This window comes from Podarcis pityusensis, assembly GCF_964106645.2.
Source record: "Podarcis pityusensis genome assembly, chromosome: 13".
Lineage (NCBI taxonomy): Eukaryota > Metazoa > Chordata > Lepidosauria > Squamata > Lacertidae > Podarcis > Podarcis pityusensis.
In genome coordinates this window covers 5,629,286-5,654,081 of record NC_138038.1, presented here as the reverse complement: position 1 = coordinate 5,654,081, position 24,796 = coordinate 5,629,286, and the positions used below count along the sequence as shown (strand labels likewise).

Here is a 24,796-nt window from a genome sequence, read left to right as displayed (position 1 = left end):
GGCCATGATGATAGGACCCAACTACCGGTCCTTTGCACAGAGGGTGCTGGCAGGCCCTTGCTGCTGAACCAGGCTACTATGTCTTGGCTGTTCATCAGAAGAAAGAACTGCTACTTCTCGAGTGTGCACTAAGACACCAGCAAGTGGGTTGTCACCCTCCACTCGCTTGAAGAGGCAGAAAAATGTCATCACTCCAACCTGATGCTTCCTGTGGACGAGCAGTTCATGTTTCTGCCCTGCTTGAATCGCTATGATTCTATCTATACTATTTGTATCGCCTTCCACAATATAAACTGGGCATCACACAACGAGGTCCTAACACTTATTAGGGAGTATTGAACACAGTGGAAAGGTAAAGGGACCCCTGACCGTTAGGTCCGGTCACGGATGACTCTGGGGTTGCGGTGCTCATCTCGCTTTATTGGCCGAGGGAGCTGGCGTACAGCTTCCGGGTCATGTGGCCAGCATGACAAAGCCGCTTCTGGTGAACCAGAGCAGTGCACAGAAACGCTGTTTACCTACCCTCCAGAGCAGTACCTATTTATCTACTTGCACTGGTGTGCTTTCGAACTGCTAGGTTGGCAGGAGCAGGGACCGAGCAACGGGAGCTCACCCTGTCGCGGGGATTCAAACCGCCAACCTTCTGATCAGCAAGCCCTAGGCTCTGTGGTTTAGACCACAGCGCCACCCTTATTAGGTGCTAACACTTATTAGGGAGTATTGAACACAGTGGAACTTTCTTCTTTGTAAACATCCGTAGGGTTTACGGACACTCCAGCAGAGAGAAGCCAGAACAGCACAAAGCCAGTCAGATAGCTCCTCCTTTGTGGGAGGTAGTTAAGGTAGTCAAGTATTTTGCAGGCTTTGCCCTAGATCAAGATGTTAGAGAAACTGTCCCATCACCCTTTAATGTGCCTCAGATTAAATTCTCACTGCAATGTCTCAGTTTTGACCCATTGTATCAAGAAAGGTTTTGACCTAAAATCCTCAGATTCCTCCTCATCATCATCATGGGCACCAGAGATTTCCACAACTGTATTTTGACCAGTGGTTGTGCATCCCAGTAGAACATTCCTTGAGGGCTGAATGTCATGCTAAGTCCCTCACATGGAGTTGCATTGCCATGACAGCAGCTCCCACAGAAGCTTTTACCATACGATTCCCACGTCACACTTTTCTACCAGTGGCATGAATATTCTCCACACAATCTGCAAGTTGAAAGATATTCTGCAATCACTGACACACAGCATTTCCTAAATATTTTCATTTGATAGCTTTAACAAGAGCTGGTTCCCATTAGATGAGTTTTGCTTAGATTCCAGCATTTTCTCCTGCTTTCTGCAGTCCCTTATGGTGGAACTCTTATTATTTCAAAGAGAAGGCTAGAGAGCCACTTTCTTAAATGGTAACTTGCTATGTGGAAGTGATTTTTATGTGAGATCGCTTTCACACAGGCAGTTCTTCATGTAAAAAACAGAAGGTATATGCAGGGTTGTGCTAACTCGGTGACTAAATGTTTGAGTCTGCAAGACTCAAAGGCTAGTAGCAGTAGTTGGTTTTTGCTTTCTGTTGCAGAGTAGCTTGTTTTCTTGAGTCCTTTGGGGTTCTTTTTCTCTTTGCAATTATGTGTGATGTGATTATGGCTAGATCTAGACACATCAAAAAGGTGTTTCAGTTAAAAGCATTGTAAATTTAAACAGGGAAAACAGGTAGAGAAAAATGGGACTCCTAGTGGCACAATGTTATATTGTACATACAGTGCATATAAATCACTTTTTCTTTACCAGTCTAGCTGAGTCTTTGGTTACTTCCAGTTTCTGCTGGTGAAATATTGAACTATTTGGACTAATACTGCCCCAGGAGCTGGGTGTGAAAGGCTGATGAAGAGATGGTTGGTTGTGCCTTGATGACCTTCTGGTCTGCTGACCCTACGTTTCCAAGAGGTGGCACTTAGCTGATATCATAGTGGGAAAGTTTTTTACATAATCTCATTAAAAAGAATTCTGGGAGAAACTGAGATAGCTGTAGCCATGAGTCCTTGCAGAAAAGCAAGCATGCCAAGAGTTACGTTGTGCTCAGAGCTCTCTATCCATCAAACCTCCAGGTCAACTTCTAACCGCCCAAATCTGTCGTGACTATTCCTGGCAAAGGAACTGCCTGCTTTTTCCATGTAGAGGATTTATGGTGCCACGATAAGATATATATTCTCATTTTGCCTCTGTCATGTCAATGCTTAAACAGCCCCACGATTGTTCATGTTTTGACAGTACTGTACTTCCTAAATGCTGCTTTCTGTCCTTTTCTACCCTGTCCTTTGCCTCCCTCTGGTAGACTGATGAAGAAGATGACACTGAGGTATGGTTCTGTGAAAAGAGCATGCCCTCTTCAGGCCCCGTGTGCTGTGAGATCTGCTAACAACAAAAACAGTCTTTCGTTATCATGCATCAAATATCCCATACCCCTCTAAATATCCGTACTATCTTTAACATGAGATATTTAGACCACAGTGTGTTCATAGTCCACCGTATGCAGTTTTTCATAATGGCATTGATAAAGAGCATGGCAGTGGTGCAGTCCAGGGTTGCGCAGCTCGAAAGCCCTGCAAACATCCATCCAGATTGTGGCAGATGATGGGGACAGTGGCGTGCCATAGCCCAATGGGGCTTGTTAATTCAGGATTCTAGTTGTGGCTAGTTCATACCTTTCTTTCATTCATTCTTTCTTACCTCCTTTTTTCCTTTCTTACCTCCTTTTTCCCTGAGGAGGGATCCAATATGGCTTACAGATAAAATAGGAACAGCTAAAAACATTGGGGAGGGAAACAAAAATTAAAAAGCCATTACACATTAAAACAATTTAAACTATATATCTCTCTGTGTAAAAGGTAAAGGACCCCTGGACGCTTAAGTCCAGTCAAAGGCGGCTATGTGGTGCGGCGCTCATCTTGCTTTCAGGCCAAAGGAGCCGGCGTTTGTCCGCAGACAGTTTTCCGGGTCATGTAGCCAACATGACTAAACTGCTTCTGGCTCAACAGGACACTGTGACGAGTGCCAGGGCACATGGAAACACCGTTTACCTTCCCGCAGGAACGGTACCTATTCATCTACTTGCACTGGTGTGCTTTCAAACTGCTAGGTTAGCAGGAGCTGGGACTGAGCAACGGGAGCTCACCCCGTCGCAGGGATTCGAACCGCGACCTTCCTATCAGCAAGCCCAAGAGGCTCAGTGGTTTAGACCACAGCGCCACCCGCATCCCTCTGTATGATCTACTAAAAGCATACCAGCACAACAAAAGCAGCACAACACCATCCCTTTCATTAAAAGCAGTCTGTCCCCCAAAGACTGTTGGGACAAGAAGATCTTACTTAATCTGCTGGCGGAAAGACAACAAGGAATGAGCTAGTCTAAGTCTGGGAGCAGCCACCGAGAAGGGCCAGGCAACTTCAGCAGAAGGGAGGGGTGCCTTTTTGACAGACTTGTCGAGAGCAGGGAAATCTTCAACTAAACATCCAGGAGTAAACTCCCTCATACCTAGTTAGCCTATCAGAGCACATGTTGCCACTGCAGTGTTGCTGTGCAACACCTTCACCACCATCCTGCTTGGCTAATGACTTTCTAGTAACAGTGTTAACCCTTTATGTTACACACTGAATGAGTGCTGCTGCTACACTTCAAACCGTAATTGTATTGACAGGAGCAATCAATCAGAATAAGTAGCATTGTTAAAAAGAGCCTCCTTCTAATTTCCTCCAGTTCATCTAATTGCTTTTAATTTTTATTTTTGTAACCTAAGATGCTAGGGAACTTAGGAGACAAAAACCACCCAAGTTGCCTAGCATCTTGGGTTAGAATAAAATGCATTGTTGCCAGTCCAGGGCACTGTGGCCTTCAGATGGGTGAAAGCACACAAAGCAGGGCAGACAGAAGCCAGCAGAAAGAAGAAAAAGCAACCCCACCCACCATCAGACTCCAAAAGAATTTTTAAAAATTGATACAGAGCTGTGACAGGAAGAAAGAGAGGAAGCACCATTCACTTGAGTTTCTGCTCTTTATTAGCAGATGTAATATGATTATTGGGACCAAGAGAAGAGAAATGAATTAATTAATTAGTATGAACTATTACCGTATTTTTTGCTCTATAAGACTCACTTTTTCCCTCCTAAAAAGTAAGGGGAAATGTGTGTGCGTCTTATGGAGCGAATGCAGGCTGTGCAGCTATCCCAGAAGCCAGAACAGCAAGAGGGATTGCTCCTTTCACTGCGCAGCGATCCCTCTTGCTGTTCTGGCTTCTGAGATTCAGAATATTTTTTTTCTTGTTTTCCTCTTCCAAAAACTAGGTGCGTCTTGTGGTCTGGTGCGTCTTATAGAGCGAAAAATACGGTACCTTTTTACCTTTGAATCCATACCAGAGATACTCCAAAAAGGAGAGGGAGTGAGAGAAACTGGATTGAGGGAAAGTGTGGAAATTCCGTGATTTGTACTTCATAAGGACCATAGAGAATTAATAGAGGCACTGGAAGCTTGCTTACCACATTAAACATCTGTAGGGTTGAGCCTGCAGAAGCAGCCTAAACCATTCGCAAAAGCCTTCTGAAAAGTCTTCCTTGAGATTTCAGAGTAAACACCCAGTGCCAGGTGGGCCTCCACAAAGTTGGCTCAACCGCTGTCAAAAGAGTTTCCCATCAAACTTCAGTTGGTAAAGGCACTTAGAGCAGAAACTCAGATGTTGAACAAAACTCACACAGGGGAAGATGGCATGGGTGTCTGCAGAAATTTTTCGGGGTAGGGTGAGGAATGTAGATACAGTACTCCAAATTAACAAACACAGCTCACATCAGGATGAGAGGTCTGCCATTTCTGGTACATCGCATGACTTAACTAATTGGTGTTGATTTTAAAATAATAATAATAATGATTGCTAAACTCTGCATTTTGCTGCCTGTAAAATATGAATATGAATTATGCACTCCCTGTGGTGGAAACGGAAGGATTATTGTCCGTTTGCTAGAACTGCAGCCAGAGTAAGAGAATGTCTTTGAAGGACTGATTTCTTATATTTGCTAATGTTGTGTGATTTTATAAATTAAAACTGGTGGGGAAATTCTTTCCACAGACTGGGAAATTCTGTAGCAGCAGCAGCTCTCCTCCACCTCAGAACCAACCGCAGGGGCTACAATATGCAGAAGATGCAGTGGAACATGAGAATATGAAGGCTGTCTTGAAGACTTCCTCGCCAAGTGGGGAAAACACCACCGTGCTAGGAGTGCGCACCCGAAGTCGGGCAAGTCGAGGTGAATACTTCAGTTTTGTTTGGGATACTGGGGCCATATGTTACTGTTTCCTACTATTATTCCTGCTGGAGTGTGCTGGTCCGGGGGGGGGGTTACCGTGCGGAGTGGTCCTAGGTCGAGGGTATGGAGGCTGTCCATCAGGGGCGAAGCGAGGTCCAAAGTGAGGAGTTGGGCGTGGTCAGGAACTCTGGCAGGAGAGCAGGTCAGGGTGCCGGCAGGAACAGGTTACCAACGATGTTGCTCCCGCAACCTGAGACTGGGCTGGCTGGCCTTTATTTCCTCTGAGGCATAGGGCGGCCCCGGTTCACAGGTGACTCGCCTCTTCTGGCCTGAAGGCGAGCACTCCTCCTGCGAGAACTTAGTTCCCTCCGCCTCTCTGCCCTGAGCCTCTGCAGCTCCGGAGAGGCTGGAGGGTTACCGGACCCAGAGGCAACCTCACCTTCCCCTGACGGGGCTGGGAGAGGAGCACCTGCAGGCAATGGGTCCTCGATCACCTCCAGAGCCAGAGCGGATTCATCTGGTGTCTGCTCCTGAGGATCCGGCACAGGTGAGGGCCTTTCAGGCTCAAGCCCCAGCCTCAGCTCAGCCGGCCCTGGAGGCGGGGACTCCTGTGCAGGCTGGGATTCCTCAGGTTCAGCCTCTGAATCCGATTCCCAGGCCATCACACGGAGGCTCATATTTGAGAAACATAAGATATGCTGTGTACAGTTTATTGAGAAAATCTATAGAAAGCTATTGCTGTCACCCTCTGAGGAAAGTAGATATGAGTCAATGAAGCTTCAAGGCTAGAAGATCCATTGTCAGATTTCCTGCTATTTCTTTAAAAAAACAAAAACCTTGACAAAAAGGCTTTGTTGGGTAAGTACTATCACACAGACACAAACACACACACACACACACACACACAGACACAAACAAACAAACACACACCATATCATTCCTGGGTGAAGACTCCCTTCCCTGCTGCAAATAAAATATACCTTGCTATTTGACTTGTGAGGTGCAAAACATAGTATGTTTCACTCAATGAGGCTGCTTGGAGGAAGTTAGTCCATGGGATTTTCTAGTCCATGGGATTTATAGGAAGAGGGCAGGGCCAGCCCATCCATGAGGCAGGCTGAGGCAGCTGCCTCAGATGGTGGAATTCAAGGGGTGGGGCCCCTGCAGACACCCTGCCCGCCCACTGGAGAAGCGAGGAGAAGAAGCAGTGGCTTCCTGGTTCTGGCAAGATCTCACAGGGCTCCCACGAGATATTGCTTGAAGTCGTCCCAGCCACCAACACCACTTTCTCCCATGAGGAGAAGCAAAACGGGATGAGGCACCCCTGGAAAAGCAAGTGTGCACATCCAGTCCAAGGTCTTTGTGGGAGGTCCCCATTGTGGAGATTGTCATTTCTTCAGAGGGTGCTTGCTGTCTTGAGGACTTCTCGGTTTGGGGGCTCCATATTGGGGTCCAAGGTCTAACCGCTCTGAAGCTTGAGTCACTGGCTCTCTCAATCCAATTGTCTCTTCCCGCTCTTTGTCATGGTCCTCTGTTCAAAGTTGGGTTCATGACCCAAGTATTTTATATTGTGTGGCTGCCCTGGGATCTGTTGGAATGAAGGCTGGGATATTAAGTAGCCTGCCATAAATAAACCAACTGCTTGCAACTTCAAGGAGCAATTTCCACTGAGGAAGGATTAACTCCCCACCCCCAGTGAGCTACAATCCTGATAAACATCTCCTCCTCTGGCTGCTATTAAACATTTGAAAAGCAGTGGTAGATCCAATCAAGAAACTTATCTCATTAGGTATAGCTCCGTTACGCCCGAGATCCCAAACCAGACCTAGGAAAAGAAGCCACAAATCTCCATTCAGCTGCACATGTAGACGGACTCACTTTCCAATTTGGTTTGGTGTGCCATGACTAAATCCACTCAAGAATGATTTGTGATATTCATACAAAAATGAAAAGATCTCCCAAATAGTTATTTTAATTATAACCATATATTCACATGAGTTTCCACTAAAGCATTTCAACATATTGGGTAGCTGCTTCAAGCATTCTAGGCCTTTTATACTGAAGTGGGGATGCCAACCAACAAAGATGAGATCATGATCCTGCTTGTAATTTGAGTGAAGTATTACAGGAATCTTGAAGCCATGAGGAAATTCTTAACATCAGATGCTATTTTCAAAACCCGAAGCCAATTTAGAAGAGGACTGTCAACAGTCTTTGTTGCTGATACATCCATCCATTCCTGTTTCACATTTTCACTGCCAAATAATGGTTTTGAAATTCAAATGAGGGAGCACATCACACTAAGCCAAACCATGTCTCGGCACACACCCGCTTGCTCTCGAGGAGACCAAGATTTGGATTAGCGTGTGAGCTGAATCTGAGATTTTGGTTGAAGTCTGTTTTCCTTAATGATGATCTATATAACCTTTACATCATTGTTAAAGGTCATGGTTTAACAGGAGAGAACATAATCTTGGTCCCAGATTTGGGCGACACATTCAGGCAAGCCTTGCCTAGGTGCTAGCCTCTACTGACCTGAGAAGTGGGCCTGAGATCCTTGCTAGGAGCTGCTATCTTTATGCAGCCATTCTGAGCCAAAGTATGGCTTATGTGATGTGCAAACCACACTCTTGCTGTGTGGTGCAGACTAGCCACAGAGAGAAAGAGAAATAATTGTGGGGAAAGTTGTCGCTTTGTGTGACCATTGCTTGTCACAAAACAATCCCAGAAATTCAGTGGCTTGTGCTCAGTGGGCTCTGTCTTTCTGAAAGCTCACCATTACAGGTATATTCCTGCTTAAATCTTTATCCAGTTATATCCTATTCAATTGTAGCAGGATTAATGGAGAACACAAATATTGTGTGTGTAGCAGAGATTCATAATACAATCATGGGTATACCTGAAAAAAACCATACCTGTGGTTTGTGAGTTCACATTTGTACTCCCATCATTTCCCAGCTATTGTTCCCTCTTCAACTTCTAATACTGTGCACACTGGTTTAATTACATAAATTACAGTTTACAAATCTTTTGGATGATGGTGCTCCTGGGTAAGCCCCAAACCAAATTATTATGTGGCATAGAACCAACCTGATGAACTATTACTCTCATTTGACCTAGTTCTAGGCAGTTTTCTGGTGCTCTGCAAAATTCGACAAGGCATTTCACAGACCAGAGGTTAGTGAAACAGAACCTGAATCTTGGTGGCCGATATTATAAAATATTAGGACATGCTCTTACTTGTCGGAACCATCAGAACAACGTGGAATATAAAATCGTGGCGTGTTGCCAATTCCATTTTCCAGGTCGCGTTGGCTCATGGAACGCTGGCAATGATGATTCACCTAACGCTACGGATGATGCAGCAGACGAGATCATGGATCGCATTGTCAAGTCTGCCACACAAGTGCCAAGTCAGCGAGCAGTGCCTAGAGAAAGGAAGCGGTCAAGAGCAAACAGGAAGTCATGTAAGTACACCTGATGAACCAGTAAGGAGAATTGATTGTCCTTTTTGTTTTGTTTATGTACGTGTACACAGGTGCGTTGCATATGCTGTAGAAAAGATCTCTTGGAAGCCATGAATGCAGTCCTCAAAAGTACAGGAGGACAGAAGTAGTGTGCTCCCTTGAGCTGCTGGTTTTAGAAGGCTGCTGGGGTGGAGGGATTGGCTAAAATTGCAAAGAGTCAAGGAGTGAGACATGTGGATTTCATTAAGGGTCCTCCAACTTTTTCGCCCATGGTTTCACTACTGCATTTCTTTGATAGTTGAATGAATGTTGCTTTTTAAACTGTCATAGGCATGTCTGTATGCAAGGTCAAGACCTTTTATTCAGACAGAACTCTATGACAACTGAAGAAGTCTTCATTAGCATTCGGACTAAGAATAAAAAAATTCATTGCCCAGACCCTGCTGCCCCCGGTCCAAGTGCAAAGTTCCATGCATACAGTAGACAAACCCTGAGACTGGCAACTCCACAGAACAGAATTCTTATTTTTGATCCAGGGTTAAGTAGCATAAGACAGTTGTGTGTCCCCATACTTCAGTGTCCTCACAAGTCAATAGGGCATCTGCTCAGAAGTACACTCAAATTTGCACCAGCTTAGGCTCCGCGTTAGAAGAAAGGTGGAAATATAACCGTAAGAAAATAAAAATAAAATAAAAAACACATGTGAAGTGTTTATCGTCCTGTATTGTTTGGCCCTCGGTGAAGTTTCAGACATTACTGAAAAAGTGCTGCCTGCCAAAGACGCAGTCGTTCCTGATTTTGGCGGCACTTCAGAAGTTCAAATGGGAACTTGCTGTGGCTATATTTGTACCCGCAGCCTGCACATTTTCCTTGCCCAGTTCTTCTTTGGGACTTCTTGAGAAGCACCACCAGCTGAATGCAGTGGACCATTTGGCTAGCACCTCTTAAAATCCAGGGCCACTCTGCAAAACTGTGCGCACATTTAATTGCTGTATAAATGAGTAAGAGGCATACAGTTAGTCCTTCAGCTTTTTGCTTTGATGTATGTAAAGACACATTTTTAGAGGGTTTTAGAGGCATTGTAGCCTTCCCTGAGCCACTGAGATAGGGTGGAATAGAACTCCAATCAATAAAAACCAGCTCTCTAATGCCCTCTTCATTCTTTTAGCATTTTTGTGACGTTAGACCAAAAGAGAGACAGCAACAGAGAGTGAACAAAGTGCAACGAACTGGCAGTCAAGCTGGTTAATGCTGTTGCAGATTAAGAGTGTTTGCACCAAGCTGCCCTTGGTTCTCATTAGCTGGCATGTGCTTCAGAGCACATTCACTTCCCCCAAAGTGCTAAAGGAGGAGATCCTGCATGTGGCCGTTTCCTTGGAAAGGTAACGCAGACATTTGTATAGAGCGGGCAAACATCCCAGCAATGCAAATGAGCTGACACTGGGTTTCCTTTCCTTTCCACTGCAATTCTCAGCAGCCCTCCCCCCCATTGTGGACTTGAGGTTCTCCATACATTGGCATCACTCACGTATAATTTGCCCGTGTGCTTATTCCTTGCAGCTTGCCTTGCACTGGACATTTCTTCTGTAGCTGCTGTCCATTCTTATCCCCTCCTCTATATCAAGGCCCCATGGGTTTCTCATCTTTGCCAGGCCTCCTTTGCTCCTGGGGAACCGGGGAGCAAAAAAATGATGGTAATGAATATTCTAGATATTATTCCATGGTGCTGGTTCTCGTTTGTGTTGAGTGGAAGACATCAACAGGGAATGAAGACTCTGTTGATGTTTAGGCAGAAGCCCCTTTCCACTAACCTAATAAATCCCAGCTCTCTCACCAGCTTGATGTTCAAAATCTCAACATGACATTGAATTGAACCAAAGTCAGCTTCAAAATGGATCCATTCCTCAAGTATTTTAGGATAGCTGCTCCGGAATGAAAGTTTTATGCAACTGAACCACATATACCTGAAATGCTAGGTCAGCATCAATTAAGCATACAGCTCTTAGGCTTTTTGCAAGAGCGCTATTCACAAAGCCTACATTCTTATCCATCTCACAGTCCTAACAAATAGAGATATGTTACACTCATCAACCAATCTTGATAGTGTACTCTTAATGCTGGTGCAAACCAGCCTTAAGAAATCCAAATTTATCCCATCCATTTGAAACCGTGGAATGACTTCTCTCTTGAATATTTAAGCTCACATGAGATCTTGGCAGATTCGTTATTCCATGGACACATTTTGTGGTGCATGTGTATTTCTTTTTTATATATATAAATTTTTATTAGTTTTTTAACATACCATTTTCAACAATAATTAAACATACTTTTACATCTTATTCAATTTTTTTGAATTCCATCAGTCCTGTCTGAAAATTTTTCAATCTAATCTCTTAGTATGCATTTCTTATTTTCCCTGTTACATTTCAAACTCATAACCAATCTCTCTATCTTTTTCTACTTTGTAACACTTCGTATATTTCTCCTTACAAAACTTCTTGTGGTCCTACTAGCGTAATTTGTTGATTACAGTTGCTCTTCAAATAATTCATATACGTCTTCCAATCTTCTGTAAATCTCTGGTCCCGCAGATTTCGAATCCTTCCTGTCATCTTGTCCAATTCTGCATAGTCCATTAATTTTGTCTTCTTTCATTGGAATTTCTTCTTGCTTCCATTTCTGGGCTAACAATACTCTTGCCGCTGTTGTTGCATATAAGAACAATTTAACATCTTGCCTATTAATGTCTTGGCCTATAATACCAAGTAAAAACGCTTTTGGGTTTTTTTACGAATGTATATTTCAACATCTTTTTCATCTCATTATATATCATTTCCCAGAAGTTCTTTACTTTCTTACATTCCCACCACATATGATAAAGTAGTGCATGTGTATTTCATTTGTAAATATCTTTCATGAATTCCCACATTCTTAAACACACGAAGCAGTCTGAAATTGAAGTACTTAAGAATATGGAAACAGAATCATAGAATCTTTGAGTTGGAAGGGATCTTGAGGGTCATTTAGTCCAACCCCCTGCAATGCAGGAATCTTAGCTAAGGTAAAGGTAAAGGTACCCCTGCCCGTACGGGCCAGTCGTGTCCGACTCTAGGGTTGTGCGCTCATCTCACTTAAGAGGCCAGGAACCAGCGCTGTCCGAAGACACTTCCGGGTCACGTGGCCAGCGTGACGAAGCTGCTCTGGCGAGCCAGCACCAGCGCAGCACACGGAAACGCCGTTTACCTTCCCGCTATAAAGCGGTACCTATTTATCTACTTGCACTTAAGGGTGCTTTCAAACTGCTAGGTGGGCAGGAGCTGGGACTGAACGACGGGAGCTCACCCCGCCGCGGGGATTCGAACTGCCGACCATACGATCGGCAAGTCCTAGGCACTGAGGTTTTACCCACAGTGCCACCCGCGTCCCATACAATCTTAGCTAAAGCATCCATTTAATAGTTATGCTTGAAAAATTGCACTGCGTGATGGGATTTTTCTTATAGCATTCACAAGATATATAAAAAATCTGATTTGGTATGACAAAATTAAAATGTCTCCAGAATACCTTTAAAATACCAAATATTGATGTAAAGCACAATAATAATAAGTAGTCCTGCACGGATAAACACATGCTGGATTGCTGAAAGCAGTGTGGATGATGACCAGCTTGACTGAATTTTGAGGACAATAGAGTTTTTTTTATCCGCAGTGTTAGACCTGAATTCTACTTTAGTTGGATGTTGGTTCTGTCAGCTTCATTTTGTCCTTGTTCCTTCATCCCTAAATTGCTTGATAGAAGCATTGTGATACTTTGGTAGTATTAAAAATATTTTCAGTAGCTTACAGCGGCTGGCAGAATATTGGAAGTGTGAGGAGATTCCCTCAGTGTTAGAGTGGCAAACTAAATTTTGCCAATATATTGAACTAGCCAACATGACAGCGGCAATCAGAATGCAATCAAAACAAAAATTAAGAAAGGAATGGAAATGTGTTGAAGAATATATTGTACAAAATCATTCTATTAGAAATCTCTGGATACAGTAAGTATAAATTGAACCCATTAAGTTAAGAAGCTATGTTTTTAATAGATGATCATTCTAATGAACAAAAATGAAGACAATATTAGAGTTGTTTTTTAAGTAACAAGTTGGATATCACGCATGTGGGTGAAGGAAGTCACATGGGTATTTGGGTAAAAGGGGAGGTGGTTATAGGGTTAGGTGTGGGGAATTTGTGGAAATAATATATGTTATGTACAATGTTGAATGTGTATGACAATTAACATGTAACGTGAATTGATTTAAAATAAATAAATACATATATTTTCAGTAGCTTATCTGCAACTGACATCCACAGGGTAGGATATCACTCCGGGCTATATTGATATTGCCTTAATGTGTCTGTTAAAAACTGTAATTTCCCAGCATTTGGGAGCTTGAGTGTACATGGGAAGGCCTTAACACCTGTTAAATGGAAAGGCTTTTCATTCATTGAATTTGATTAAGTTTTGAGAAGGCTGCGCTTGCAACTTTCTCATCCGTTTGGGCTGCCAACTTTTGCTAGTCCGTTACCAAGCCCAGGCACCAGCTCAGCACATCTCTTTCCTACACCTGCCTTCAATGTAAAGGAGAAGTCAGGTGCATGTCATCAGCATACTGATGACAGCACACTCCAAAACTATGGCTGACCCCACTCAGAGGTTTCATGTAGATCAGGCATAGGCAAACTCGGCCCTCCAGCTGTTTTGGGACTACAATTCCCATCATCCCTGACCACTGGTCCTGTTAGCTAGGGATCATGGGAGTTGTAGTCCCAAAACATCTGGAGGGCCGAGTTTCCCTATGCCTGATGTAGATGTTACCGTGGCGGTGTGATACCAAACCCTGAAGAACCTCGCACCAGAGGCTCCATGGGGTCAAACAATACCTTCATTTTTTGGAGCCGGCCATCCGAATAGGAACACAAACCCTTCAAAGCAGTCCCTGCTGCTCCAAACTCCGACAGTAACTCCCAAAGAATACCATGCTGAATAGTACTGGAAGCTGCAGAGGTCGAGGTGTATCAACAGGGACGTATTTTCCTCTCTCTGTCCCGACACAGTCTTCATACCGGGTGACCAAGGTGGTCTCAGCACCAAAGGCAGGATGCATTCCAGACTGAAATGAAACAAGAAAGGCAGGGTCATCCAAGAGAACATGGCAATGGATGGTAACGACCCACTGAAGAATCTTGCCAGTGAAAGGGATGTTAGTGACCAGATCTTCCAGGTCCAGGGAGACCTTCCTAGTCTAGTCTCCTTGCCATCTTTTTCAGGCAATCTGGGACAAAGCTGTCTTGCAGTGAGGCCGTCACTTCCCAGGCCACCTGCTCTCTGCCATATTTTACAATAAATAATAATAATAATACATTTTTATTTATACCCCGCCCTTCCTGGTTTAAAAACCGAGCTCAGGGCGGCTAACAGCAAATATAAAACATTGATTAAAATGCAACTTAAAAACAGCATAAAACAGCATAGAATACGACATAAAATGCAGCATCAATATCAGTAAAATTCAAAAATTCAGGGGTCATTTTTTGGGGGGGAAACCCCAGTCAGTAGATATTGAATGATCACCAGGGCTAACTGGCCAAGTTGGTCCTACTAGGGCCAGCAAGGAGACCAGGGAAGAATTTAAATGTGGGGTCCCAGAAAGGGTTTCTTCATAGAAGAAGAAAGGGAAAAGGGAATAGAGGATCAAGCTAATTCAAATTCAAGGCCAGGTGGAATAGCTCTGTCTTACAGGCCCTGCAGAAGGAGATCAAGTCCTGCAGGGCCCTAGTCTCATGGGACAGCATTCCACCAGGTCGGAGCCATCACTGAAAAATCCCTGGCCCTGGTGCAGAATAGCCTGGCTTCCTTAGGGCCCAGGACCTTTAAGCTATTATTATTCATGGACCTTAGGGTCCTCTGCGGGACATACCAGGAGAGGTGGTCCCGTACAAGCCACCTTGGGCAAGGGACAAGAGCACAGGTGGTCACCCTCACCTGTCCGAGCACCTTGTCCATATCCTTGAGCTGTGCTAATTGAAACCAGTCCAGACAGCGGACCAGAACTGGACCAGACAGTGTTGTGGGCAACTCTTGGTCTTGATTTTGTACATTGGGATATTTCTCTGTTAGAATCCACAAATCGCTCTTCAGGAAGGGAAAGCTTTGATTCTATACTTGTAGCTGCTTGTTTGGCTGGTTATATTTTTGCGTTTAGTCTGGTAGCACCTTCATCCTTTCTTTCTTTCTTTCTTTCTGTTTTGTGACTGCTCAGTAAGGAGGACACTTAAGAGCGGACTGACACCGGAAGAAGCCAAAGCACTGGGTCTGATGGGCACTTCAGAGATGCAGGTGTGATAACAGCATCCGTGTCAACTCCAAGAAAAGTCGTTGTCATATACAGGCACAGGCGCACAGGCTGCCAACAGTCTTTCAGTTTAGCATTCTCCAGTCAGTTCCATTTGCTGCTTTCCCCTTCATCTTTTAGATTCATTTTCATAATACTGAAGCAGGCAAAACAAAAGGCAACACAAAGGGCTATAATAAAAAAAAGTGTGTAACAGACCAGTAAAATTAAGTCAGGGCTGTGGGGGAAGAGGTGATGTGGAAATTGCCTAATGCTGTTCTGTCTTGTTCATGCTGCATTGATGTGGTCTCTAAGAAGGTTTTACGTATTTTGTATTTTGTGAAAGGTGTTTATGTTCATTTTCCTCGTGACCTTTTGTAATAATTGTAAAGTACTATATTTTGTCAGTTCGAGGGCAGTTCTTTAAATAGGCAAACTAACTTCTGTCACAGTTGCTATGACCTCTCTGAAGACAATGTTGTGAAATAGAAACATGCCATGAATTTTTATCTCTCCACCAAAGAATGTAAAAATGTATGTCTACTTGTGTATATACCGAGTATGTGTGTGCATGTGTGCGTGCACACACAACGTGCGCACACGCGCACACACACACACACGCCTACCGAGTCCAGGTGCCTTCAACTTTCAAGCATTCTGTCCTGCATGAAGGGAAATCCTTTTTACAGGAACTCATTCCACTAGGACATTTTTATACCGGGACCTCTCACAAACATGTACATGCACATTCAACATAATAGCAGAGGTGCACAGGGATAGCACAGAGTACCTCTTGTCACTCAGCTGTAGAGATGTATATATAAATTATAGCAGTATGCCAGCAACTAGCCGGAGACAAAAGAGGATATGCTGTCAAGGTCAAGTAGGAGTTTTGTGCACATGCGTGGGCTGATTCGGCTATTTTCTTAATCTGATGTAGCAAAGCATAACTCTGTCAAGCCCACTGGATGAATTATACAAAGGTCCTGCTACACTCCTTTCCAGTTACATTTTCAACACCACCACAAACCATGAAAACAACAACAGAGACCGCAAGACAACAGGGAATAGAGACAGTTTCCGTCCTTGCACATGGAAACTGTCCCCCATCCCCCAAATCATGGGGATATTTAAACATCCAGAGACTTCCTTTCCGAAGTGTATGGAATGTAGTTTAAAGAATGTATTTGAGAGAGGTTTCTTCTGCTTATTTCCATGGCTTTCATGGAGCAGCTGTTTAGAAACATCCTATCGTGGAAATATTCAAGAATCAAACACATTCAGTGTTTCCCCTTTTCTTGAAGACTGGTATAAAAGGGAACTTTTTACGCTTAAACATACCTCTAAGCTAGTGGTACTAAAGAAGGCATAACGATTGCATCACTGTTACCATGCCAGCCAATGGCTCAACACTTGAAAAACAAACTTGAGAGAAAGTTGTACATCATTCTGGTGGATTCCAGTCACAGCCTTTACGCAGAAAGCCAAATATACTGGCTGTACAACTATAAGAAAAGAGTGTGAGAAATTCCATCTGTACGTTGTTTCTCTCACTCAACTGCTGGATTTTGTCCCATGAGTTACTGTTGCTATTAACTTTGACCTTGCCCCTCTAAGGGGATGTTTGTCTCTTGTAACAGCTACCGTAGGGCTCCTGGATAATGTGTACTCCCTCAATTTTGACATACTGTTTATTTAGCGATTCTGCAATGATATGGAAGGGTTGGTGTTTTTTTTAATAAACCCAGTCAGTGTGCATTTTTGACTAAAGAGGGAAAGGCATTGGCCAGTAAACTGAAGGAAATTGAATGTATTTAATCAATATTTCATTTATTTCAGGAGAATGAGGTTAGTCTCTGGCAGAGGGGTTCCTAAATCCTTGCTATCAAAAGCATATCCCCCACCTCCTATATCAAAGGATCTTCTTCCATAATAAAGTAGTTAAGTTATTGCAAATTTCCAAAATGGTTTGAGAAATGACCTGAAACACAGCTGGTAAACTGGTTGAAATGCTCAGGCACAAAAACAATAATTATGTTTACAATTGCTGCAGATCTTATGCTCTAGAAGAGCACACACAGTCATTTTACATGAACCAGGATTTTTGGTGGGGGGGGACCATCCTAAATGGTTGCATTTACCTGTCTGCTTGACAACATCCATTTGGCCATTTTTATGATTACTGAGATTTATACCTACTTTTCCATTAAATTCCCAGTGTAGCTTATGAAATTTCATTTCTTAAGAGGCACTCTTGTCATAAGCACTTCTGGTACTTATTGAGCCAGAACATATTAGGATTATACAATGATACATGTATATATATATTCTAGAGAGCAGGGGTGAGAGGTCCTGCTCCCCTGTTCCTGTAAAATATGGTGTCCTTAACTGCCTACTAGTTAGACAGTAGCCCAGTACTCCAAAAAAGCACATTTTATACATGACAGCAAACAAATGGACAACTGGTCCTTCAAGGATTGCCATGTTGCTCTTTTTATTTACCATTGGCAAATAAAACCCTCTCAGATATTTCACCAGAATATTTTTATAATGCCAGTTGAGTTGTCCCACAGGAAATGTTTTCTAGGTTGCTGGTATGAGTTGGGATCCAAACAGCCACTTGAGCTCACGCACAAGGATTTCACTGGCCCAACCAAAGTCGTGTCATTCTCTTTGAAAATCCAGTATCTATCCCAAACAACCATCTGTTTTGAAACTACTGTTTCCAAAACAGTTTGCAATGCAAAATAGTGGTGGGCCAGCCTTCTTTTTGTATGGAAACACTAACATATAACAATCCAGGAGCTCATGAAATGAGTTTCATTGAATCCTCACTACGATCACCCATTTATTAAAAGTTTGGCCATGGCTACTCATCTGGGATTGACAGACCTCCTCATGTGTTCCGAATGAAATGTGCTGATGATTCTAGTTTGCATGCAAGAAAGAGACACCACCAAGGGAACCTATACCTTCGTTTTGTTTGCCTTGAAGGTTTTCAGTAATGTACTCCAGTTCTCCCTTGCTGCCAAGGGACTGTTCACACATCTGCATGATGTTATGCTGTTCCTTTGATAAGGACATAGACAGATACTAGCATTTATCAGGTGCTGCCAAAAAATCTAATTGTTTCAAGGCTTTGAAAGTGAACAATATCCAAGTCTATCCTATCTTCAAACTGAAGGATAATCGTCAGTGGCAACAATAGCAGTAGCTTCTGAGCCATGCAGCAGAAATGCCCAAAGGAATTCCATGCAACATGCTTCAAAACGTACAATCACAGCAGAACCTACATTTTTCACTCACCGCTTTCTTAGTTCAAACATCTACATAACAGATTTCAGATGTTATGTAACAAGGGAATCTATTTGTCCGCTGAGCCCTACCTGTCATTTTCTCACAAGCCTTAATAATTGTTTTCTTGAGTTCAGAAAGAACTCTCAGCTAAAAATGGCAATGCAAAGAATTCCTCAGCATGAATAGTGTAACATTCGAAAAAATGCACCAAAAGTAACCAAGCAGTTTTCTTTAGAAGCAATGTCTATTTTGAAGTCACATGGTTCAGTCTCCCCTCCTATTCTGAATGTCGGTTGTAGTTGGCTAAAAGCAAAAATGTTGAAGGTGTGGCATGTGGGATGCTTCAGGTCACAGTGCGAAGCCTGGCAACATGATCAAGGCTATCCACTGCCTTTAACTCATACAGCATTCTGCAGAGTTCATTCTTCAAAAACGTTGCTAGCTCTTACTAACTTCAGCTGAACTTCTAAATCTGACCCCCATTTATTAAAAAATGTTTTCAGTCGATGGCCTTGAAATGAATTGCTTTAGGTTGAATATTTGCAGCTCTCCCCATCCCCATGTGCACTTTTCATTCGTCCATCAACACTCAAAGGTTTTCTAGAAAGCCATACTCAGGCAATTATTAGCCAGGAATGCAAATACGATTTTAGATTTGTAAACTGATGCAGTCCTGTTGCTGGACGCAAGAACATGGCAAGTAACATGCACAGTGCAAGCCTATATATGTCTTCTCAGATGTAAGCCCCGTTGAATTCAATGGACTTACTCCCCGGTAAGTGTGTTTAGGCTGGCAGCCTAGGTGGGTCAGGTTTCTTAGTTTTATATATATATTGTTGCTAGTAATATTCAGGGAAAGTCATGTAACGTTAATGAGACTTGGATTTTGGACACGATCCACTCGGAAGTTCTCCTGTGCAAGTTCCATTTGAGTGCTCTTTCCCATGCATTTCAGGAGCACATTCATTTGTGCAGGAGAGTCTTGCGGTGAATTCCCTATCCAGTCTTCTACACCTTTCAAATAGTTTTGGATTCCTACTCCATCCAGATTGTAAAGCAAAAGATTGCACTTTCACAAATAGCCTCCGTATTCTGTAAAGCACAGAGAGCTTTGTGTTTTCCTGGTCAAAATGAAGCATTTCTTTATTAGAAGTTGTAGTAAAAATAATTTCCACATTCATCAATTAATGTGAAGTGGGGGTGGGGTTCACATGTCATTACAGTACTTAACAATTCACTTAGATACATGACTAATTCAAAGGAGCATTCTAAAGACTATAATTTACACACATGCAAGGGGAGAAATCCTTTAATTTTGAAATACTTTACTTTGACTTTGCTACCTAAAGCATAGGTATGGATGGCTTACAACTATCCATCACTAAGTTTTAACAGCTGTGAAATACAAGATTTTTTTGTGAATGAAGAAGCCCATTTGTGATGTTGGGTTGCATTTCCCTTTTCAAAGGACTGTCTTTGGACTTCTTGTGTCTTTTCTGTGAACTGGGAATTTAAAAAAGATATAGTTCTAAAGTAGAAAAGGACACGTTTCTAGACAAAGAATTATTGTAAAAATGTGTAAATGTGACTAGACTTTGTTTTGTGTGTAGCATAGTGTAAAATAAGCTTTTTTTCCAGCAGTGTTATTCTATGAATTGTAATTTAAGAACAAGCCATGCATGGTCAAATATATATCCTGCAGGGAACACACACGCACACCATTGTTCATTTTGTTGTTTTCCTGGCTGTAGGCAAAGACCTGTAAAATGTTGAATTTAATATTTCATCCTCACAGTTTTACTTAATGAAGAACTTGAATTAACTCGCCCCCCCCCCCAAAAAAAACAATTTCCTGCATCCCAGCACACTGATAATATGTCGCAATCTTCATCCAGTTTTGGCACTACATTGAGTATAACAGGAGTTTCCTTTTAAAAATACTCAACACCTATCTCCGCTCCCAAATTACTCTTCTGTTTTAGATTTTAAAAGTTTGTGCCATGCAGGCTTAGAATATTGACCATTGACCTGTGCCCAGAAATCTCTGATATAATTTTAAAGTTCACTTCTACCGCATTATGTAAACACATCATGCAATAAAGCTTTCTAATGCACTGCTTTTTCTTTTTGTGTCGGGGGGGGGGCGTGTATTTGTATTAATTTTAGTCTTCATCCAGACCATCACTGAACAGGCATTGTTTCACTTTTCCACTCCCCTTTTCATGATGCAAAATGTTAAAAAGGAACTCTTGGTCTCATTGGCTGTCCCTGGTAAGAAGGAGGTCATCACAGAATGGTCACAGAAAGGTTGGGAAACATCTAACATATTTTGACTACAGAAAAGGGAATGGAATGGAAGAAGCTGCTGCTGGAATGAAGAAGATGGAGACATTGCGCTTGATGTAAACGGACCACTGAAAAGAAAGGAAGGCTCACAGGTAGTGATGGAGAATAAATTTATCAGTGGGATGAGGTGAGCAAAATATGTCCTGGCCACATGTTGCTTCCTCCTAAATAAGTGGCTGCCATAATTGCTTTGCCCCAGTATGCATGGAATAACATGAATCTTGTCATCTCAGCTAGAGTACAGTTTTCCCTTTCCACTACTATGTTTTGTTCACGTGTAAATGGCACGGTTGCTCGGTGCTTAATACCCTCTTCCTTTAAATGTGCTTCCACTTCCTTTCCTGTGCATTCATTACCCCAGTTTTCTGTGCAGAATATTGACAACTTCCATTGGAACTAGTTGCTGGTCTCTGCCATAAACTCTAGTTCTTCTTCTGCTTCTTGATATATGTAACAGTGCACCTGGAATAGTAGTTGTCCCTGCCTCCATCTAATGTATTGCCCTGAGGGACTTTATAATAATAATAATAATAATAATAATAATAATAATTTATTATTTATACCCCGCCCATCTGGCTGGGTTTCCCCAGCCACTCTGGGCGGCTTCCAAAAGAATATTAAAATACTATGCTACATCAAACATTAAAAGCTTCCCTAAACAGGGCTGCCTTCAGATGTCTTCTAAAAGTCTGGTAGTTGTTGTTCTCTTTGACATCTGGTGGGAGGGCGTTCCACAGGGAGGGCGCCACTACCGAGAAGGCCCTCTGCCTGGTTCCCTGTAACTTGGCTTCTCGCAGTGAGGGAACCGCCAGAAGGCCCTCGGTGCTGGACCTCAGTGTCCGGGTAGAACGATGGAGGTGGAGACGCTCCTTCAGGTATACTGGACCTTTGAAGCAACCATCCCATACTTCATTTGCAAACTCACCTGTTGCAACTTTGACTTTTTATTTTAGTGTGTCTGTTCTCTGTTTCTGCTTCCCAGATTTCCAAATCAAACTTTATTTATTTATTTATTTTTTAAATATTTATTGAGAAATTTTTTTTTTAGAATTACACACAAAAAAAGAAACAAGACAAAAAGAAAGAAAAAGAAAAAGAAAAACCATCATTCTCCAATTCTCCACTTTCAATATCTTCTTTCCTTGACCTCCTCCTCCTCCCTTTTCCTGTATCCTGATTTATAATAATCACAGCAAATCCTTTAAATCTTAATTTTTACCAACTTCTCCTAACCATAACATTCTTACCTAATTCTTTAGACATTTTTATAAGGGCCAAATAATTTCATTTCAACATTTCCCTAACATTCATCAATTTTGTAAAACAGTCCTAATGATAGAAATAGAAACTTAAGCAATCCAATCTTCATCCAGCGTCCCTTCCTCCTGGTCCCGGGTTTTGTCAGTCCTTTTTGTCCTATTAATCTAGCACATTAACCTGGCAATCTTATATCCAAGGCCCTCAAGTCTCTTCCATGTCCCTTCCACAGCTCTTCTTCATATTTTCCTTTTATTCGTGGGAACTCCAGCTTGGTAATGTTTTTGACCCTTTTCAACAAAACAGTCCCTTTTCCATAGTCCAGACTATACTCGATGTAGTATTTAAAAACATGTTTCCTGCTTGGCAGGGGGTTGGACTCGATGGCCCTTGTGGTCTCTTCCAACTCTATGATTCTATGATTCTATGTTCCAGATTCCCTTCAAAGTTGAGAGCCCCCACTGCTCCAGACATCTGACGGCCCCTTTCCAGACTCGAAAAGTCCAAATCTCCCTGTATAGGGGGGTCTATCCACACCCCCATTTCCAAACCAAACCAAATTTTTTCTTTCCAAGTCTGGTCTTTTCCAAGTTCATTTGTCAAATCCAAAAATGTATATTCCTGCTGGGCCGCAGCTCCTTCCGTCTCTGGCGCCCAAGATTCAGCAGAATCCTCATCTCTCAGCTGTTCTGTCATGGCACGCTCCTGTTTTAGTTCCTGGGTGGGCTCCATATAGTTTCCCACTACCTGTTCAAAGGTTCTGGCCGCATTCGTCATCAAATCCGTCTTCTGGCTTAGCTGATCCAATAGGGCATTTATTTTGCAGAAAGCACCCAACAGTGCTTCTGCAGACATTGTCCTGCAAGGTCACAAACCCTTTCCCACGGTTGTAATCAGTGACAGCTGCAAGCTCCCAGGGATTAGTTACAATTTCACAGTTCCCCTCTAGGGGGAAAAACTTCTGATTGTTCTTTCTCTTAAAAACAATAGCAACAAAGTTTCTTTTTTAAGATATTTTGTCCATATTTGTTCTTTTAAGATGCGAAAGGGAGCAATGGAGTCACTATGTTTCTCTTCTTTTAACTATCTATCAAAGACATTTGTTTCTGGTCAGTGAGCTTCAAACGTCAATTCTGACACCCCGCTCCAGGATCAGGACGGGGGAAAATTACTTTGCTTTAGATTCACTTCTGCAGGTTTAAACAGCTTGAAAAAAGCTCCCCCTTCTTCTCCTGCTACCTAAGGGGGGTTCAGCGATTTTAAATGATGAAAGTCAATCCTTTAAGAGTGATTTTTAAAGCTCTAGTTTGCGTTGTCTTTGCTTTGTTCTGGCTACAGGGAAACGGAAGGCTGACTTCCTGTTTAAACCTTTCCGTTTCAGTACCAAATTAGGGTAAATTTTTAAGTCCAAATTCCTTTCTATTTCACCAGTTCTTATTTAAAGTCCAGATATTCAATGTTCCAGTACTCACGGTTGGTTATTTTAGATGCCAAATTGTCCCAGGAAAAAGGCAGCGCTCTCCGGCAATGGCTATGCGGCTTCTCTCCGCAGGAAAAGCGATTGACTCACAGCACTGCGCCACTTCCCCCTCTTCGCTTTGGAGCCCGTTTGTGGGTTCCTTTGCGGGTTGGGGGGGCGCTAAGGATGCCCGCCGAGTCCCACGGTCACAGGCTTCATCCGCCTGTGATTTCCAGAAGGGTCCCCGCTTCGCCGCAGCGGAAAAGACCCAAATCAAACTTTTTTTAAATTCCAGGTTCTTACTTTCTTTTAGCAAAAACACGCCCCGGTTTCTTTTGCTTTATCCCCTTTTTGACCTTGAGAGTTGCCTCTGATTTTTTCCATTGTCTTTACCCCCTTAAATTTATTTTCTATAATTGCATTCATCCATTGGCTTGCCTTTAATGTATTCCAGCATTAGATCTAAGGGGTTTAATTAATCTCAATGGCTTTAATTAATGTACAAAACTGGGAAACAGCACAGCAAATCATGCCACTGTACTTTTGTCCTTTATTTTCCCCCAATCCCTCACAGCTGTTGCAATATCTATTAACACGACATTTAAATGTTTGTGCATCCCCTGTCTTCTGCTGAGGCTCATCTTGTACAATGCATGTAACAGGAATCATTTAGGGTTTTGCTCTGAGTACTCCTGTGATTTCTGGAGTGCAATCTACATACCTTTTGTCATGTCCTCCTTTCTTTCATGCATGAGATGATCATCTTCCAGCAGCGAGTTTTTTGGCTACTCCAGAACAATGTTTATTCAAGAATTTTGTATCTCAGTTAGTACCTTGTTCTGTTAGAGAGGTATTTTGAGGAGGGGGGAAAGAGTTCAAACCAGGCACCCAATACTATTTCCCAAAGTAGGCTGGTGGCAAATACTAGAACCACAACCACCACTCCCTTCATACCCCATTGCTTCTGGGTTACCAACCGAGTGGTTAGGCTACCAGATTTAGCCCAGGGACCTAATGTGTTATCACTGTGTTTGATATGATAATAAAATATACAATACGTTGGCAGATGATTTGTAAACCCCCCCCCCCAAAAAAACCTAGTAGCTTGCTATTTAAATACTCCTTTGTGGGTGGGAGTGGGAAATCTGCCTCAAGGCATATGCACTGAGCCCCTATCTGACTGTTTTAGCATTCCAATTTTACTGGTGCAAAGTTAAGAGAGCAAAGGGCTGCCTGCCAGCAATGTAGTAATGCTTTTTAACATATGAGTTGGTTGGCTAGCCACTTCTCCCTTCTCTTCTTT

General features: G+C 42.7%; 1 protein-coding gene and 1 long non-coding RNA gene across 16 annotated transcripts in view; one reads left to right on the top strand and one right to left on the bottom strand.

The window, feature by feature from the left end:
- FHOD3 (formin homology 2 domain containing 3) overlaps positions 1–20,545 on the top strand; it is a 316,929-nt gene extending 296,384 nt beyond the window's left edge. For 12 of the 15 annotated variants that reach the window (XM_080976479.1, XM_080976478.1, XM_080976473.1 and 9 more), the window contains 4 exons: positions 2,332–2,355; positions 5,114–5,291; positions 8,597–8,758; positions 15,063–20,545. In XM_080976479.1, the coding sequence (XP_080832605.1) occupies positions 2,332–2,355; positions 5,114–5,291; positions 8,597–8,758; positions 15,063–15,145 (447 nt within the window). In that variant the 3' untranslated portion in view covers positions 15,146–20,545. The remainder of the gene's footprint in view (positions 1–2,331; positions 2,356–5,113; positions 5,292–8,596; positions 8,759–15,062) is intronic. The other 3 variants (XM_080976472.1, XM_080976474.1, XM_080976469.1) reach the window with 1 other exon arrangement.
- Positions 10,433–24,796, bottom strand: part of LOC308460615 — a 41,437-nt gene continuing 27,073 nt past the window's right edge. The window contains exons 9-10 of the long non-coding RNA XR_013978635.1: positions 24,215–24,332; positions 10,433–13,913 (exon numbers count right to left, since the gene is read on the bottom strand). This is a non-coding gene — a long non-coding RNA (uncharacterized lncRNA). The remainder of the gene's footprint in view (positions 13,914–24,214; positions 24,333–24,796) is intronic.